Genomic DNA, 18857 nt, shown 5'->3' with positions numbered 1-18857 from the left:
GCTACTTCACCACGCCCCCTTCTCACTCGAGCAAACCAATCGGAGTAGGGGAGGGCGGGACTAGTTTTGAACGAAACTTCTCGAAGTTCTATGTAAGATCTAGAAAAACAAAAGCTTGGACGTTTGTGAAATTCCGCCCGGACATTTTTTTAAGTCTAAAAAAGTGGACATGTCCGGGAAAAGAGGACGTCTGGTCACCATAATTGTAGGCTTCATTAATATACAACTACATAGTAAATTTACTTATTTATTTTGACACCTCAAACATTTTTCCAAAATAAACATTTTTATTATTCCTCTGGTCTGTATGATGTGGGAATTGAGTAGCACATCGTGAAAACATTTGCTTACAACTTTCAAATTTTATAAAAACAAGCAAATAAAAAGAACAGAAATTATGAAATTGCGTGGAATGCAGATATCCCAGTTACTGAAACACAAGAGTGGCATTTTCAATACAAAATCCATTCCAGTGTACTGTTCATCCCTTTGAGCTTGTTAAATTAGCTTGTTTATAAATTAAAACGGTTACCACAAGTGATGAATAAAGACATGTACAGCTTTAAGAAAATGTCAAACAAAGCAAGCCATATGGCTATCTGTCTTTGTTACTACGCAAGTCAGTGGTCAGTGGGTCATGTTGAATGGTCTGGTGCAGCATTAGGGCCAGCAGCCCTGCTCTGTTCGTCATGGCAGTCCGCACGTTACGCTCCTGCTCAAACAACTCGTCCAGCTTGTACCACTGATACAAAGAAGAGACACAGAACCATACATTTTAGGAAAAAAATGTCTATAATTAGGGCATTAACATAACATTGGTTCAACTCATCACATCATAAAGTTGATCAAAATCATGATTTGAAATTATATCCATTAGGACACAAACTTAACTGTGCAGAGATGTTTCTAAGTCGTTTGGTGATAAACAATGAAATAATTTTTATATTTAGGCTTAAAACATCTAACCAAAATTTGGACTAAACAGCCTTTAAAACAAGCAAATGTAGCTGGCTGCAAACAAATAATTTAAACACTTACTGCAGAAAGGAAAATATTTTACTGTAACTGTAGTTTTTAAGAAACCTGCCCACATTACATTCAACAATAACTACAAACCACATTGTTTCCTGATTGTGTGTTTTTTTTTAAATGCAGTTTCTCTCTGGTAGAATACTCAAGGCCATCGAAGTCAGCATTTAGACAGTGTTTTTTCTTCCCCCAGAGCAATGGGACTCAAACCACAGTGGACACTACATTTTCAGGCTCTGGGTGTGACATTTGAAAAAAAAAGTTTACACCTGTTGCACCCACACATGGGAATAGTTTATTTAGAGGTGTCTGTGATTTGACCCACCACTCGGACACGTTCCAGGTCCACTTCTGCCCTCCGGAGTTTCTCCCAGCAATAATGTTTGTTACATTTACGCTTTGAAACCCTGCAGTATTCCCCTGTTGGCTCAAACACATTTTGCACTAAAGGACATCCACAAACTTCATCCACTGGCACCTGACAGAGACACAAACAGACAGAGACTCACAACAGATTCCCTTTTGGACGACAAATCTGTATATGACAAGTAGCATACAACTATGAGACCTTACACAGGGTATCAGCAATTAAAAGAGTGCGTTTATGGGAGTGTGTTAATGGGCCTGTCCCACAGTCTCTGCACTAATTCATCACAAAGGTCAGGGCTCTGTTCAGGGCCGGTCAAGTTTTTCCCACACTAAACTCGTTCATCCGTGTCTTTACAGACCTTGCTTTGTGCACTAGTGCACAGTCGTGTTGGGACAGGAAGGGGCCGTCCCCAAAGTTGGGAAGATAAAATTGTCTAAAATTTCTTGGTGGAGTTTCTTTCTCTGGAATCACAGGGTTGAGCTCAACTCCCGAAAAACAACCCCACACCATAATCCCCCTCCACCAAATTTTATACTCAGACAAGTCCCGTTCTCCTGGCCACCACCAAACCCAGACGGAAAAAAGTGATTCGTCACTCCAGAGAATACGTCTCCAATGCTGTAGAGTCCAGTAGCGGTGTGCTTTACACCACTGCATCCAACACTTTGCATTGTGCTTGGTGCTGTAAGGCTTGGATGCAGCTGTTCGGCCGTGGAAACCCATTCCATGAATCTCTCTACGCACTGCTCTTGAGTGAAACTGAAGGCCACATGAAGTTTGGAGTTCTGTAGCGAGTGGCTCTGCAGAAAGTTGGTGACTTCTGTGCACTATGCACCTTAGCATCCACTGACTCTGCTCTGTCATTTTACGGGGCCTACTACTTTGTGGCTGAGTTGCTGTTGTTCCCAGTCACTTCCCCTTTGTTATAACACCACTGAAAATGGACTGTGGAATATTTAGTAGCGAGGAAATTTCATGACTGGAATTCACTGAGCTCCTGAGAGTGACCCATTTTTACACAAATGTTTGTAGAAGCAGTCTGCACGCCTAGGTGCTTGGTTTTATTCACCTGTGGCCTTGGAAGTGTTGGAACATCTGAATTCAATGAGCTGTAAGGGTAAGTCCATATGTTTGGCAATATAGTGAGTATGTATCATTTTATATTAATTTGCACCAAGTGTCAGGATTGCATTCTAATTACTGATATAGTACCATCTGAAATCTATTAAGAAATATATTTACTTAGAAAAATGGTGATGCGTTCAAAATGTATTTCACCCACTGTAGATAGATTTATATACCCAGTTATGTACATATTTTCTCACCTTTGGGTCTCTGGAGTGTTCAGGACATAATACCTGAAGTCTTTTGCAGTAAGTTTTACTCTGAGGATTATAAACATCACAAAAGAGTCTTGTCGCCCTAAAAACACAACAAGAAAAAACAGAATACATATTTTTACAAATATTTTGAAAACCTGAGCTACTGGAAAGCTAAGACACTGGTGGTTGACTTATATAATTGTATTTATGGAAATGTAAATTTAAAGAAATAATAATATTTGCAAATTCTAGATCACAAAAGAGACACAAGGCATATCATCCCTGTTGTAATAAGATCTCGTCTCTCCACAGTTGTATTGTGTGGTAGTATACAGCACTGGAAATGGGTTGTTGTTCTCTGAAATTTTAAATCACTTCTATCAGGGTACCTGTACATCTCCTAGATTTTGATATAAACTTGACAATGAGCCAGCTGACGCTAAAACCAAAGTATTTCTTACCCTTCTATTCGCGTCGGAAAGATAGACCCAAACGATGTCTGGCTCTCATACTGTCCAGAGGAAAATTCAGAAGAAAAAACACAGAGGGTATCAAACAGGAAAACAAATATATAATACTGGTTCTTGTATACCAATAAACGGTGATCGAATTACAACATCAAACAAGACAAATGTTGGAATTGTATGAAATAAAAACTACACCACTGTTCTTGCTCTCAAATGGAGATTGGAAAAATGGCAGGCCAACACTACACAAACCCCAGCTTAAAGTCTGAAAATATTTTAGGCAGAGAACAATGTGATGCTCTGAAAGCTCTGCAAATGTGAAATTATTCTTGCAACTGCTGTGTATTAACATTATAGTGTGCTTTTGCTGGAAGCAATGCTGCCCTGTAAGTACTGTTTATTTACTTTTCCTCACCCAAGCAAGCTGCATCTGTTAGCAGTAGTAACTTAAAATTGAAATAATACCCTGTTATTTGTTAATTGTTGCATTTATTTATTTGTTTTTAAGAGGTGATGACTGAATAAATAATGTTTTCTATATGTATTTTGGGTAAATTATTTGTTATTTTAAATTAGTGAAGTATTCATATAGATATAAAGTTTATAAGTGTAACACCTGCTGTCCCCTAATGTTTTTAAAACTGTGTAAATACAAGTAGATATTTGTTACCGAAGGCTGAATTGAATAGTAAAAGTAGTTTGTGTTTTCACCTTAGCGTAACACCTCTCCATGTGCCTCAGTGCCACCTTGGGGTTAACGGGGTGACTGCAGGACACGCAGAATATCTGGAGGTCCGTATCTTCACTGTCTGCTTCGTTTACCTGCGAAAAGATGGAAATGTAATGTGTTATGGCCAGTGCCTTTAAATGCAATTTTTATTTTTAAAAAGGAACCCAAGTCTACATTTCCCTCATTGTGCTGCCATGTATGGGCAGATTTATGGGATTTAGCTGCAGCAGATTCAGCCGAGTCTGTGTGTGTTGGAGCATAGAAACGTAAGTGTAAGCATGGTTTTTCACATTTTTTTCAGGCGACCCATATTTTGTACACTGATTTTTTCCCCAAATTTGGGATCCACTGGCGATGGTCCTTTACCTCCTCATCCTGCTGCACCACCTGCTGCTTGGCCTTAGCAATGATTCCCTCCAGCTCATGGAAGCGGCGTTCCATTTCAGCGAGTCGCATGCGTGCAGCCTGCTGCTCACGGCGGATTTGCTCCAGTTGCTTCTTGCCCTGCTCCTCTGCCACACATGGGCTCTGCTGCCACTGCTGGATCCTCTGAGGCAAAATCTCATAGATCCGACTGCACACACAAAGCAAAAAAAAAAAAAAAAAAAAAAAAAAAAAAAAAAAACCCCTGTTATTTTAAGATACAATTACCTAGAAAGAGCTTTCAAGTGAAACCTAGTCTTGTGTGCCTTTAAAAGATAAAAGGAGATTCAAGATAAGAGCAACAGCCCCAAAAATCATTCATTCATTCATTGTCTGCATCCGCTTTTGTAGTTCTAACAGTGTGAGCTGAGCTCAGGAGAACCCAAAACTCTAAACATTAGGTGGAAATGCATCCTGCTTATTACAAAATGTCTAATAACTCAAAAATGATTAAACAAAACATGTTAAAAGAACATGAACTGCCTTCATTTAACATTGTGAACCAGACCCAGACTTGCACTTTAATTCTGTGGTAATAATGAAGAAATCCAGTCTGTTACAATATCCTCTCCTGCACTGTCTTGTCCTGTACTGTCCTCTCCTCTCCTGTACTGTCCTGTGTCCCAGGTGCTCTGCTCTTCCTTTTGTTCAGGATGTATAAGGCTAAAATTCAGTGAATTTTTGGACAGAAACTGCTGACTCTCAATTCTGATTTGAAAGTAAACTAAATAAACTCATATCCACTGAATTTTAAATGTGATTAAAAACAAACACAAATGAAATTTTCACTGTTAAAACAGAAAGTAAGTTTTCATTCATTTTCTTTTATTCATAGTGTGGTTTTGTCAGTTAAATGCCTTCACACCTATCCACAAAAATGGACAAAGTACATCTAAAATTAAGAGTAGGACAAACCATCTGTGTGGCACTTGAATAACAGTTAAAATTAACTCACTTGGCTGCTAGCTTCATGCCACAGTCCTCAGAGCAGTATTTGGAATTTGGACGTGCTGCTTCAACACAATTGGGGCCCAGACACTGACGTAAATCTCCAGCATGGTGTCCATCTGCCCTGTCGCTGTGCCGTGTCCGGTCTTTATGCTTCTGTTTCTGCTTATGTCTGCGAGACTCCTTCTACAGTAGCAAAAAAAAAATAAAATATATAATAATAAAACACACACACACAGGAGGAGTAAAACACATCTGTAGCACATTCTAAGCTCAAGTTTGACCTCTGAACCAGAAACTACTTATTTAATTAATTAAGCTATTTATTTAACCTTGCAGAGAATTTGATGTATTTTATAGCCATGTTATAACACGTGGTATTTAATTCTAAGAAAAGTGCATTGGCTATTCACAGTGTATGACTTAAAAAAAAAACAGTCTACAGAGCACTTTAAATCTGCAAATACAAATAATACTACTTCTACTAATAAAGAGAGAGAGAGAGAGAGAGTGAGAATTACTGCTTGGTTTAATACCTTTTTGTCATTTTTTTTCTCTCGCCTCTTAACGTGTTTGATTTTTACAGCTTTTTTGCGGCGGACTGGGCTGTAAACAGGCCAATCTTCATCCTCACTGCCCCATATCTAGAGAAGTGTTCAAGAAAAAGAAAATGTTAAGAGCAGTGAATTTTAGCATCAATAAACAATGTTTTAAAAAAAAACAGTGAGAACAGTAACTACACAATACAAACTCTTAAGGTATATGATGTCGCTATATACACTGTTTGCAAATGATATTGTTTCTATGCCTTTTATGTTGTGACTATTTTTACAGGCTCTATAGCTGGTGTAAATATGGGTTATTTAAAGTTCAGAGCTCCAAGCCAAACCTCTGTTGTTGATCATTAAAAACTGCTGTAACATTACCATGTTCGGCTCCTTGTACTGCTGGTATAGCTCCATTTCATTCTCATCAAAATCGTCCGAGTATCGCCGGTCTCTGTGCATTATATTCTCCCGCCTCTCCCGTAGGGAAAATGCCTCACCTCGGACACGTAGCATTTTCTACAGAGATGACCAACGTTAAACAGCTGCCTTTATAACCATCTTAACATTCCAAATCATTTTGATATTAGGCTGATATTTGCCATTATGACTTTTTGTAAAGAGGCACAACAACATTGCTATTAGCGTAAGGCAAGGCTCCACCCACAATCAGGGACGGGATGGACGTCAAAATTAAAGCAATTAAGATCCTCTCAGCAAAGGGAGAAAATGTAAAACCTGGTTCTATTCTCAATAAATATAACGTTAACAGTTGAATTTACCCGTGCGCGAACTACACACTGCCTCAGTCGACATTTTTGTCTGATTTTGTTTGGGCCCCCAAACTTTTTCATGTCTTTGCAGAAGTCACATTGAGCGCAGTCCTCAGTGCGTCGGCAGGGTTCACATTCACCACACATCCGCGCAGACCGCTTCACCTGAGGCAAAGAGTTACACCACACACACACAAGATGTATTAATAACATTCCTTAATAACAAACCATCAGTAATTACAGAACTACAAATCCCATTTTATTTGTATGTAAATGTGTGCGCGCATGAATGGAAGTATTTTACTGAAGACATTCTTGAACTAAACGAACAGGTTAAATAAAGAAATTGAATGAAACCTTATTGAACTATTTTTCTGTCAAAAAATTCAGTCAATAATATATTTCCACATCCTAAGTACGTACAACAGAAAACATTGCTGATTTTGTAAGTAACAAGTCCTCAGCAGAAAGTGCACATTATTAACAGGAAATACTGATTACTTACTAAATTCTTTATATTAGAAAAAATTAAACATAAAAATTGGCTTGTGCAAAGTTATGGCCAGAATTTTTTAGTTTTTGTGGAATACGTTGGTGGCGTGAGTCCAGAGCAGATTCTGTGTAGGCTCCGAACCCACCACGACCCTGAACTGAATCAGCCGTTACAGACCATGGATGAATGAACATTGAATATGTCATGTTTCTACTTAAAATATAAATATATTTTGTGTAAACAACCATTTGCATGAAATGCCAAGTATAAGTTTTTCTCTGGGTGTAAAAGGCATTTTTTTAAATTACGTCAAAACGTAAATAAGAAAAAGTAAACATTGTGGCCATCGCATTATTTTTCCTTTCAGTCCAAATCCTTTTAATAAAGATTCCCCAAACTATAAAATAATACACAGCACAGTCCATAGTCAACATACTGACCTTAAACATAAACGTTTATGTAGCTATTTTTGTCCTTAGAACAATTTCTGTGAAGCTGGTTAAATGTATTATTTAATGCATCTACTCAAAGATTATTTTAAAATATATTACATTCAACATTGTGACTTCATTTATAGAACAAAGTTGATTTACGCTTCAGTTCTGCAGAAGTGGACCTTTAACAATGTGTTCAGTCCTGTGTCGTCGTCCATCTCTGCACTCAGAATTACTTTGTGTTGAAAGCTGTAAATGTTTCAATTTTACATTTCATAAGTTTCCCTTATATTTTTATTTTATTTCTTCATGCATTTTCCTCTTGGTCTGAACCCTACCTGAGGGTGCAGTTATTTTACCTAACGGTTTAAAGTGTGGGCTTGGTACCAAAGGTCACTGGTTCGATTTCCACAACTGGCAGAACATCCAGCTTTGTTCCAACACAAACTAAGCAATGGTTTTGCTTTTATGTATAACTTTAATTATAACATACTAAAATATTTATGCAGCCTGGTATCCTAACTTTTACAGTGGATATATGTCGGTGAGTGAACTCACTTTAGATCCTCTGCGTTTATCAAGTTTGAAGTCTGGAGTACTGGACTGTTTTTCAGCTCTTTCTGGTTCAGCTTCTCTTTCTCGATTTTTCTTGGACCGGTATCTTATCTGAAGGGATGGATCCACCTCTGAGGGCCAGAAAAACCTAATGTCAGCCGATTTTAGTCACAGAGTAACCCACCATTAGTTAAAACGTATATTTGATGTCCCGAGATCTTGCACATTTTAGGGAAAAAGATTTCTTTTGCCAGACATTAATCTGAGACTCTACACGTCGACATTAATGAGTTAATGAATGAATTAAAAAAAAAAAGAAGTGCATTCACCTGTTAGACGTAACTCCACACTGTTATTATTTCATAAAGAATGAACTGACAGATAAGGTCCACATCTAGCTGAACTTCACTAATTTGTTACATAACTTTCCATTAAAATTTTTTTTCCCTCCATTCTTAAGTAAAGTTGCCATGTCTGGAAAGTTGGGACAGAATCTGTGATGTTTTTTTTTATCTCTTGAACCCATTTGTCTCACAAAGCACAAAGGAACATTTCCCCTATGTTTTCACTGACCACCCTGAAAACAAGTTTGAATTTCATGCCGACAACACACTGCAAAATATGTCGGACCGAGCCAAATACGACTGAAAAGTTTATAGAAAATTCATGTCTGACTCTTTCGAAGCATTACACGATACGTAGGTGATTATAAAAGGTATGAAAGGCTTTGCAGGGAAAAATACACTGTTGCTCGTCACTTTGATTCCAAACGTACTCCACTAGAGAATTGTTAAATACTTCTAATGGAATCATTTTCAATGCACATCTGCACAGAATTTAGGGTGTTGTTCATCATCTGCCATCCTTTTGTTTACAAAATATAAATCACGTTTTTCAGTGAAAATATGTGAAATATTTTTGTGCCTTAAATAAAGCTTCAAGTGAATGGAAAGGTTCTTGTTTTTATGGCATTTTATAAAATGTTCCAACTTTTCTGGAAATGAGGTTTGTATAATATTTTGTACAGAAGCACTTCAAATAAATCATGTGCATCAATTAGTAATGGTTAGTTTGTGATAATTAAGAATATTTAAGAAAACTAGAAGGTTCCACTCACCTTGGCACTGCTGGCAGTACCACTCTCGAATAGCTTTGGCCATCTTTTCAGTCACGTTTATACAGTGACCATGGAACCACTCGTTACAGTTGTCACAACCACTAGGGGCACGAAAGAGGAAACACCTGTGTTAGCCACTATAAAGTCCCCGAAACTGGAAACTGCTGTAAATGCACCTGCAAAGGGCTTCACATTTTACACTGGAACTCCATTTTACTGTGAACCTACATCATGAAACAGTTGATATCTGGTTTCCGACAAATGCAGTACAGGGGTGCGTTCTCCTCTTCCAAGCTGCTGTTGTCCATTGCTGGAGTCTGATCCATATCAGACATTTCACTGTCCTTGGAGATTAAATAAAATAGATTTTTATACATTTAAATTAATAATATTAACAATAATAATAATAATAATAATAATATATAGGAAAAAAGAACAAAGTATTTGCTATATGTTTAGATGTACAACACTAAAAATTAATACATTTTACAAATTCAAACAACAAAAAAAAAAACAGTATGATATACATCAATAAATACATTTCAGATACAAACCCAAAAAGCTGAGACTGACACACAGCACTGTGCAGAAGTCTCCGGCCCCTAAGACAGTGATCTATATTTAAATTAATGCCTCCTCAGTGAGTGTGGGGCTGGTATAAAGTTATAATCACAGTAAACACAGACTAATAATAATATAAAACAAATGAGAAATATAAGATAATGTTTCTCTATAAAGCAGTGGGTGAGAGTGAGTTTGAAGAACAGTGTTTTGTTCAGATTCTCCTTGATTTGTTTGAATTTAAAATCATTATTTATTCACCACTAAAACTAGGCACTGGATGATCACCTCAAATAATACACACTCCACGAGGAGAGACTTGGACAAAGTTAAACACATTCACACACACAGGATCACACTGGAGGAATGTGATTGGGTTTATTTTAATGAGGGGTGTTATTTGTTGTTTGTTTTTTAGCAAACAAACACTTATTGCTCAGATAAATAGCTTTTTAAATCTCAATCTTTGAAGCCTAAAATTTTGCACAGCACTGTTAATGTCTTTAATTTGAACATTGAACATTTTCTGAAGTGTCCTGGAGCATCCTCAATGCTCCAAAACCTGTTCCAATCTCTTGTGACAGATGACAGAACACTTTACCCTTAGTGCCTAAAAGGTTTTACAAATGAATGTGAACCAGTGTATACTGTGACGAAGTGTGTAAGGAAGACCAGTTAACCGTAGAGTAAAGTAGTAGTAATGAGTTCTATTGGAGTATCTGTAACACATCAGAGAACTTAATGATACAGAGGAGAGTACTTTTACATGCCAGTCTCTAAAGAGTATCACCGGAATCAAACAGAAATCTGTCATCTGCACCAAAGTGACTTTTGCAGCATGAGCCAACATTAAATCTGAGTTCAGTTAAAGTGTTACAATGTCTTGTATGGTTGTGTCAGACACTTGTTAAACTTGCGTATGGTGTCACAGTTGGAATAGTCAGATTTATTTTCCTGCAGCAGTAAGCAGTTCCTGACCACATTAAGTGGCGAAAGGCTCTGCCTAGAGAATATGGCAATGTGAGACTACAGTTCGACGTACTATCGACCGGAATGAGCCCCTATACATCAATCGTTACTACCACAAAATATTTTTATTGACTCTGCATGTATACAATACAAAGTAGCTCTAGGGCATTCACCACTTGTCGTGCAACAATGAACAGTGAAGGCAGAGAGCTCTTGAGATACGAACTGTGTTTACCTGCATAATCCTGCTTAACGTGTGCTCACTCAGCAACAAAATGGATGAGTTAAAACTGCTGGTGAGAATGACCAAGGACTTTTCTACTACATCTGTCTTCTGCTTCAGTGAGACATGGTTAAATTAAACTACTCGTGAAGCGAGAGTGGAGTTACGATCCCGCTCTCACTTTAATCTGTAATCACAGAGTTTGTCTGGGTCAAAGCCACCTTACCTCAACAACAGTGGTTTTACCAGATTTTATTAGTTAAACATTCACCTTTTACCATAGTGTTCCCACAACACCAGGCTGAGTGCTGAGTTACCAAAATATAAACAAGCTCTAGAGAACAAGAGTTGTGAGTTTAAACCCTTCCTAAGACCACTGTTAGCCCTTTTCCACTAACGTGGAACCGTTTCACATCTAATCTTGAAACACACTGTGAATTTTCATCCCATATCAATAGGTTCTGGAATCCGAAAGATTTGTTCCCCACTGGAACCAAAGCAGGTAGGTTTTTCAGAATGATCCATGATAATGTCCCGGTGCAGTGGACACGTTATACACTTTGACTTGAAAACAGAAAAGAAAATGCTCCATCTGATTGTATTCTGGGGCTGTGGTCAGCAGGCCTCAGTCTGTGTTCACTGTGATCAGAACCTGCTGTAAACATGAGATAAACCATGACACTTTCCTGATTCTATCTGGCTCTTTCCTGGTTAAAACAGACAACAGCTCTGTGAAATGACACCTTGGTTCCCATCAAAACGGGTGCAAACACGGGCTGGTTCGCTGGACAGCACCAATGTTCTAAGGAAACTGAACAGTTTATATGGTGGAAAAGGCAGATGACTGAGGAGTTTAGAGGGTTCTCCCCAAAAACACATGCTGCCAGTTAGTGGTTAATCAAGTGAGTTCAATATAGGTGTGAAAGTGAATGTGTGAGTGTGTGATGGAATAGTGCCCTGTGTGTGTTTCTGTCTTAGTGATTCCGAGTAGACTCTGGACCTACCACAGCCCTGAATAAGATGAAGCTGTTACAGAATATGAATGAATGAATGATCAGCTGCAACAGCACCATCAAGAACACATACCAGCCTACCCTTCGTGCCTCATCTTTGTGCGTGTGCTTGTGTGTATATATATACACAAATCAAAAATGTTCTTGAACACCAGTTACTGGGCTAAGAAAAACACAGGTACATTTTAAAAATGGAATTACTGAAATACCATGGGTTAGATTTCGCTAACCATCTTTTTACGTAAGCGGCACCTGGCGATAATTTTGTGTTTATCTTACATAACTACTAATTTTCCAGAAAAAAAAAACAGTTATATCTAAATCAGTGTTGACGGAGATGTGTTAACGTTAGCCAATATGCTATCACTAGCCAGGGTAAAGAGACTTGCTAACAACATGAATGTACGTACAACCAGCCAAAAGTAGCTGTACAGAACAGTGGCATAAAATTAATTCAAAAGTATTACTACAATTAATCGTTGTGCCCAAAAAAATCATCTCGCTGATATTTAGCAACCGGTTAGCAAACTTACCATCACTGCTAACGCTAGAGAATAGGCTCCTAACTTCAAATGGAAATAAACCGCTTCTCTGACTGAAAAATGATACCGCTGAAGGACTGTAATTATATAACAATTACACAAACGTGCTGTAAGTCTGAAAATGCACAGACTTTTCCCTAATAAAAACCTTACACACTGTAAGAACTAGCTGCGGGCAGCCCTGGGTTATTTTTTTCTACCCATATTACGACAAGCCCCACCCTCCCACACTTCTATTGTCCAATCACTGACTACTTTGTGAATATCAGAGCCAATCGGAAAACAAACGAGAGGCCTTTCTTAGCCAATAAAAACGCAGAACCTGAAAAGCGAAAGTTCCGCGCTCGTTTTCAGAAGTGTTTACTTCAAAATTAAAGTCTGAAGTCTTGCAATGCGAATTAAGCGAACAGGTAATAAAATCATTGATTAAGTTACGAGGAAATTCAGTTTGCAATTAACCAGCGAAATAAACAGTTATGCGTTTTTACCTGGACGATATTTGATCTGGATTTACATATAATCTGAATCTCTAATATGAGTCTTTGAAGTCCCTGTAAAGTCTCAGAGGAGTAAGAGCGCTCACAGCAGCCCAGGGATGGGAGCATCAGCCAGGCTTCTTCAGGTTAGTTTTTTTTTCTTAATTTTAACAAGCTTTAAGTTTTTTTCAAATGATAATTAAAATGTTCTGTTGATAAACACCATTAATTATGTATTTTAGAATTGAGTAGTTATTCGGGTATTTTGAAAAGGCTGCAAAACCTTTAAATAATTATGAGACTTCATTAGTAAAATAAAGCAAGTTTGTTTTTTTTAAGTATGGGTTTTAATTCATATAATCCATTTAATATCAAATAAAAGTTAAAAGTTTGCACATTTGAACCTGCACAGAAATGCAATAAATCTTTCTCTATATTTGTTTAATTTTATGTTGATTTTTTTAACAATAAATTAACTATTAGAAAAATGTCTAAATGACAATATTTTAAATGTAAATATCTAAAAGACGTATTTCTGAATATAGTAAACATGTGAGTGTAATGTGTAAGCTTTGAGCTTGCTGTTGAGATTTATGACCCTCATTATTTGTTAGTCTTTATGACTCCATCCAACCTAATGTTGAAAATATGTGCCAAATGGAATAGGATTAATAATAGATTAACAATGGTGCTATTCTGCACTTCATTAGAACATTTGTGCTTGGCTCTGTACTTTGTGTAATGGGAACCATCACCATTACTTCACGGGTAAGAGTTCTGCCAACCACTTTCAGCCTTACATCAATCACATCAGGACAAAGGGGGCAATGAAGACATCTTTGGAGTCTTTCACTGAGTGGAAAATTCTCACTGTCTTTATAATGTGCAGCTGAACTCTGTAACTGGGTCAATCCTGAAACAGTGAGAATGACCGAACTGCAGGATGGAGATGACAGAGTGGATGTCAATGAGGTATCATCGACTTCAGTCAAAGATCTCTGCTCACCTGGAGATTCAGAATCCACAATGAATTACAGAGGTGAGACCAGCGGGGGCACATTTACAGGAGAAACATTACTTTAAACTGAAGCATGCGTCCAAGGCCTGTTCACCCATCAGCCACAAGATTAAAACCACTAATTCATTAAGTTAATAAAACTGATTATCTTGTTACAGTGGCACCTGTATTCAGAGGAAAGTGATGCATGCAGAAATGCCTCAAATTGTATAGAAAGGGTTAAGATGTTAAGTTGTTCTGTTGTTGTTTGAATACAGTTACATTGAAGGGAATGGATAACTCACATAACAGAATATCCATAGTAATCCATACAGACAGTAGGCTGAAGTATCTGGAGTTTGTCTTTCTGTTTCTCGTGATGTAATTAGCCTCTCCCAGGATCATTAGGAAAGAAAAATGCCAGATTTGTAGTTAATAACAGTGAGCTCTCTTTAACCGATGATGCCCCTGGTGCTGAAAACTCATGCCTTTTTCAGACTCAGCCTGCGTTTAAACTTAAATAAGAAAAGCTTTGATTCAAAAGGGTTCTTCTGTTTGGCTCTGATCAAGGGTTAGAGTTAAAGGAACACTGGGTAAGACTTGGGTTTTCACTTCTGGGGCTCCCCCTAGGGTGTTTCCTTTTTACAGCACTGTATTGAAATTAAACAGGGAGGGGTGTGGTGTCCTACTCTCCTCCAAAAGTTACATAGTGCGGTGTCTGCAGTTCTGAGCCAGGAGTAACAATGACAAAGGTTTTATTCTCCCTGTTACAGCTCAGTGAAGCATCACGATTGAATCATTTTGAAGCTGTAAATTTAAGGTAAAAGTATTACGTAGTGTTGCTCTATTAAAGTTATATTTGCTTTTCCTCACAGATTCACCCACGAACGTCGTGGAAGCTTCAGGAGAGAGTCTTCTGGTGAAGAACGCTGACGGTATTGTTTGTGATGCACCTCCCATCTGTAATCAGATACCTCCATCCGCACCGTCCTCAGTTTCACACTGCGCTGCATGCAGTTTTCATTTCCACCATGACACCACCACCTCTGCTTCGAAGAGTCAACGCAGTCTGAAAACTGCTCCAGCCCTGAGCCAGCAGCCAGCTGGAGATGGTGAGGTCACACTCCATTCTCAGTGAATGGCATTGTTTGCATTGTCCTTCTTTCACGCCACAAAATTATATTTTTTCGGAATTCCAAACTTTTGGCATTACGAAACAATTAAAATAAATAAATAAATAAATATAATTGTCGTAGTCAGGTTACAACCTGAGAGATGTCAGTTGAAATAATGCAGAGGATTATAAAGCTTTTTCAAAAAGGTAATAGTTGAATGGATGTTGGATGCTGGATGTTGAATAGTTGTAGAAAGGTTTACACCACGTTTGCACCGGATCATTTCTAGAGTGTCAGGGTAATATTGGGAAATACACTCATCAGTAACATTACCATTATGACCCCCTCCTTGTTTTGACACTCATTGTTCATTCTATCAGCTCACTCCAGAGCACTGTAGTTCTTCAGGAACAAGTGAATCGTACGCTGTAAAAGAAATGAGTGACTTCAGCTTTGAAAATTTAAATTGTGCATAGCAAGCTTTTCAAGGTTTGTTTAAACACATATTTCACCTCAACTAATTTATTTTAATAAATTATAATGACCTAATAACTGTCCTGGTGTGTGTGTGTGTGAGTGAATGTGTATGTGAATGAATGTCTGTGTGTGTGTGTGTGTGAGTGAATGTGTGTATGTGAATGAATGTCTGTGTGTGTGTGTGTGTGTGTGTGTGTGTGTGAGTGAATGTGTGTATGTGTGTGAATGTGTGTATGTGTGTGTGTGTCTGTGTGTGTGTGTGTGTGTGTGTGTGTGTGGGAATGTGTGTATGTGTGAGTGAATGTGTGTTTGTGAATGAATGTCTCTGTGTGTGTGTATGTGTGTGTGTGTGAGTGAATGTGTGTATGTGAATGAATGTCTGTGTGTGTGTGTGTGTGTGTGTGGGAATGTGTGTATGTGTGAGTGAATGTGTGTATGTGAATGAATGTCTGTGTGTGTGTGTGTGTGGGAATGTGTGTATGTGTGAGTGAATGTGTGTATGTGTGAGTGAATGTGTGTATGTGAATGAATGTCTGTGTGTGTGTGTGTGCGTGTGTGGGAATGTGTGTGTGTGTGTGTGTGTGTGTGTGAACGAATGTGTGTGAGTGTGTGTGTGTATGTGAATGAATATCTGTGTGTGAGTGTGTGTGTATGTGAACGAATGTGTGTGAGTGTGTGTGTGTCTGTGTGTGTATGTGAATGAATATCTGTGTGTGTGTGTGTGTGTGTGTGTGTGTAATTTATATAAATAAATAAACCTAATATTGTAAGTTGGCAGAACTTGATATTTCAAGGGAAACTGATGCTTAATTTAATTTTGCATTTTCCAACTAGGGTGGCACGGTGATGCAGCAGGTAGGTGTCGCAGTCACACAGCTCCAGGGACCTGGAGGTTGTGGGTTCGATTCCCGCTCCAGGTGACTGTCTGTGAGGAGTGTGGTGTGTTCTCCCCGTGTCCGTGTGGGTTTCCTCCCAACTCAAAAGTGTCCATAGGTGTCTGTGTTGCCCTGTGAATGACTGGCGCTCCCTCCAGGGTGTATTCCCGCCTTGCACCCAATGATTACAGGTAGGCTCTGGACCCACCGCGACCCTGAACTGGATAAGGGTTACAGATAATGAATGAATGAATGGTTTTCCAACTAAAGAAATACTCTGAAATTAATTACTAAAACATTTTAAGTCAATGTCAAACTCCAATGTTTGCTGGCAGCTAATAAACTAAATTCTGTATTCATCAAAACGGCTGAAATAAAGACACAGATATATTTAAATATGTATTAACAGTAAAAGGATTGTCTGCATTTTACAAAACATTTGTTCTAATCAGTGAAATGCTTTCGTGTGTTCAATGTCGAGTGCAAAGAATGTCCAAATGATATCATCAATTCTGTGGGAAAATCAGCCATTCCACAGCCGGAGTCTCTCCATCACAACAGTAACGTGTTCAGAAGGGTCTTCCTCAACTCTGGCGTCTGTTATTTCCGGGATGGACATTTTGATCCCTCTTCTGTAAAATAACTCTCTTCCCTGGACAAGAAATAATACAAGCATCAACATCTCTTCTCTGGAGCATTAGTGTATACATAACACACACAGACAGCGGGTTCGGCTTTGGAATAAGAACATCCTAATTATAGTCAAATCGAATATTACTCGTCCTGAGAAAGAGAAAGCTGGTGTTTATTTTAGCTCTTGTTTATACTGTTCTATAGTTGAATGTTTCATGCAATATTTCTGTAAACAAACTCAACACCCACTAAAATGTTAAAAGAATTAGTCATTTTTAAAAAAGGGTAGTAATTTTCATCATTAAACAGTGCTCAACTGGATAAAAAAACTGCCATCATAGGCGAGTACTAACTTTTCCCCCGAACAGACACGAAAGAAAAGTCTATTAAACTAAATATGTGTCCGAATTGTAGTTAAACACAATTGCCAGGCATCCTTTCAATAAAACTTTAGTTAAGAGTCGAAGAATATTTCAGAAGAAAGTCTGAAATAAAGTCCAGTGCTTACTCAAGGACCGTTTACCAACTGCAAAGTCAGTGGAGCTGAAAGAATGGACAGTGAGTGTAAAAACAGGGCGTCAAATGTTGCAGGGCACTCTTTTATTTCTCTGATGTGCTGCATGACCAACTTCCCACTGAGCAACTCACCCTTGATCCAATATGGCAGCTTTCAAAATGGTGGCCATGTTCCAGACACAGTATAAAACACAGGGTATTCAGATAAAAGGGTGTCCTGTAGATTATCCACATAAATAGGTTTAAATGTAGCAAAGACACATTCAAAACAGATTAGTTCAAACCACTTCAGGAGGTAGCATATTTTTCCAGATGAAATGTAAATGTAAATGCATCATTCTCTCCACGCCTCATTTCACAAAACACCATCCGCCGCAGTGCTCCAAAAGGCACGCATCTACAAAGTATAAACGCATGTGGTTTAAATCCTATCGGGATGTAATCCACATACAAGTCACATGAAATGACCTCATAAAAACAGCAGGTTTAATCGTCCAAATGGTGGACATCATAACACGGGATTTATATCACCTTCATTATTAGGAAAGCGGTTATGTTTTAAATGGTGTTCTTCATTGTCAGTTAAATGTGAGAAATCAGCTGTTCCCTTTTAATTTTGTTGTTACGTTTCTTCGCCTGTAGAACTGTGTGCATCCTTTCTGCTGGCCTGTCTCTTCTGTCGAGCTGAGGAGTGTGTATCTGCTGCAGCAGAAGGCCTGCAGCACTGTATGGGCTGTCTGTGCTCTGAACTTTGCTCTAAACTCTGCTGCTTTGACCCTGCCTCTATGGAACAACTTCTGGAGATATTTCCCAGCTGTGATCTGTCCAGCTGTGTAGACCCACACATCTGCTTTTGTGGGGAATGTCCAATGTGTGAACTCTGTATGCAAGCGACAGAGTGTCTAGAGTTGGGAATGGAGGTTTCTCAGCTGCTCTTTCACTGAACACAGTTGTTGCATGCCCTGCATGTAGAAAAAAATAAAGGTGCATAAAGATCTTTAATGCTTCTTCATAATACATTTAAAGGGACACTAAGTTTAAGAGTCTCTCTTAAACTCTCTTAAGAATCTTTGAAGAATAGAAGCTCTCTTTCCAACACTGGGCTCAGCACTGCAGAGACTGGACTATGTAAGTTTTGGGAGAGAGTAGAAAAACACTGCCCTTCCATGTCCCTGCCCTTGATTTCAGGAAAGTGCTGTAAAAGTGAATTAATATCTGTAAGTGTAGGAGGAGCCCAGGAGTAAAAACACCAAA

The 18857-nt window shown here is 38.4% G+C and overlaps 2 protein-coding genes across 2 annotated transcripts; one reads left to right on the top strand and one right to left on the bottom strand.

The window, feature by feature from the left end:
- Positions 1-276: 276 nt before the first annotated feature.
- On the bottom strand, positions 277-12709 carry cxxc1b (CXXC finger protein 1b). The gene is made up of 14 exons (XM_066670869.1): positions 12506-12709; positions 9435-9550; positions 9207-9307; positions 8093-8220; positions 6617-6772; positions 6216-6353; positions 5826-5933; positions 5297-5475; positions 4285-4492; positions 3900-4010; positions 3183-3232; positions 2725-2821; positions 1355-1507; positions 277-742 (listed from the first exon to the last, which is right to left on the bottom strand). Exons 1-14 carry the CDS (start codon positions 12506-12508, stop codon positions 596-598), a joined length of 1695 nt encoding a protein of 564 aa, XP_066526966.1. The 5' UTR covers positions 12509-12709; the 3' UTR covers positions 277-595.
- A 405-nt stretch (positions 12710-13114) lies between these two features.
- On the top strand, positions 13115-18547 carry si:dkey-245f22.3 (uncharacterized protein LOC492819 homolog). Its single transcript, XM_066671249.1, has 4 exons — positions 13115-13136; positions 13880-14029; positions 14863-15099; positions 18246-18547. Exons 2-4 carry the CDS (start codon positions 13918-13920, stop codon positions 18545-18547), a joined length of 651 nt encoding a protein of 216 aa, XP_066527346.1. The 5' UTR covers positions 13115-13136; positions 13880-13917.
- The last annotated feature ends 310 nt before the right edge of the window (positions 18548-18857 follow it).

This window comes from Hoplias malabaricus, chromosome 5 (genome assembly GCF_029633855.1).
Source record: "Hoplias malabaricus isolate fHopMal1 chromosome 5, fHopMal1.hap1, whole genome shotgun sequence".
Taxonomy (NCBI): Eukaryota; Metazoa; Chordata; class Actinopteri; order Characiformes; family Erythrinidae; genus Hoplias; species Hoplias malabaricus.
Note: the sequence above shows the minus strand (reverse complement) of the source record. Positions and strands in the feature narration are given on the sequence as shown.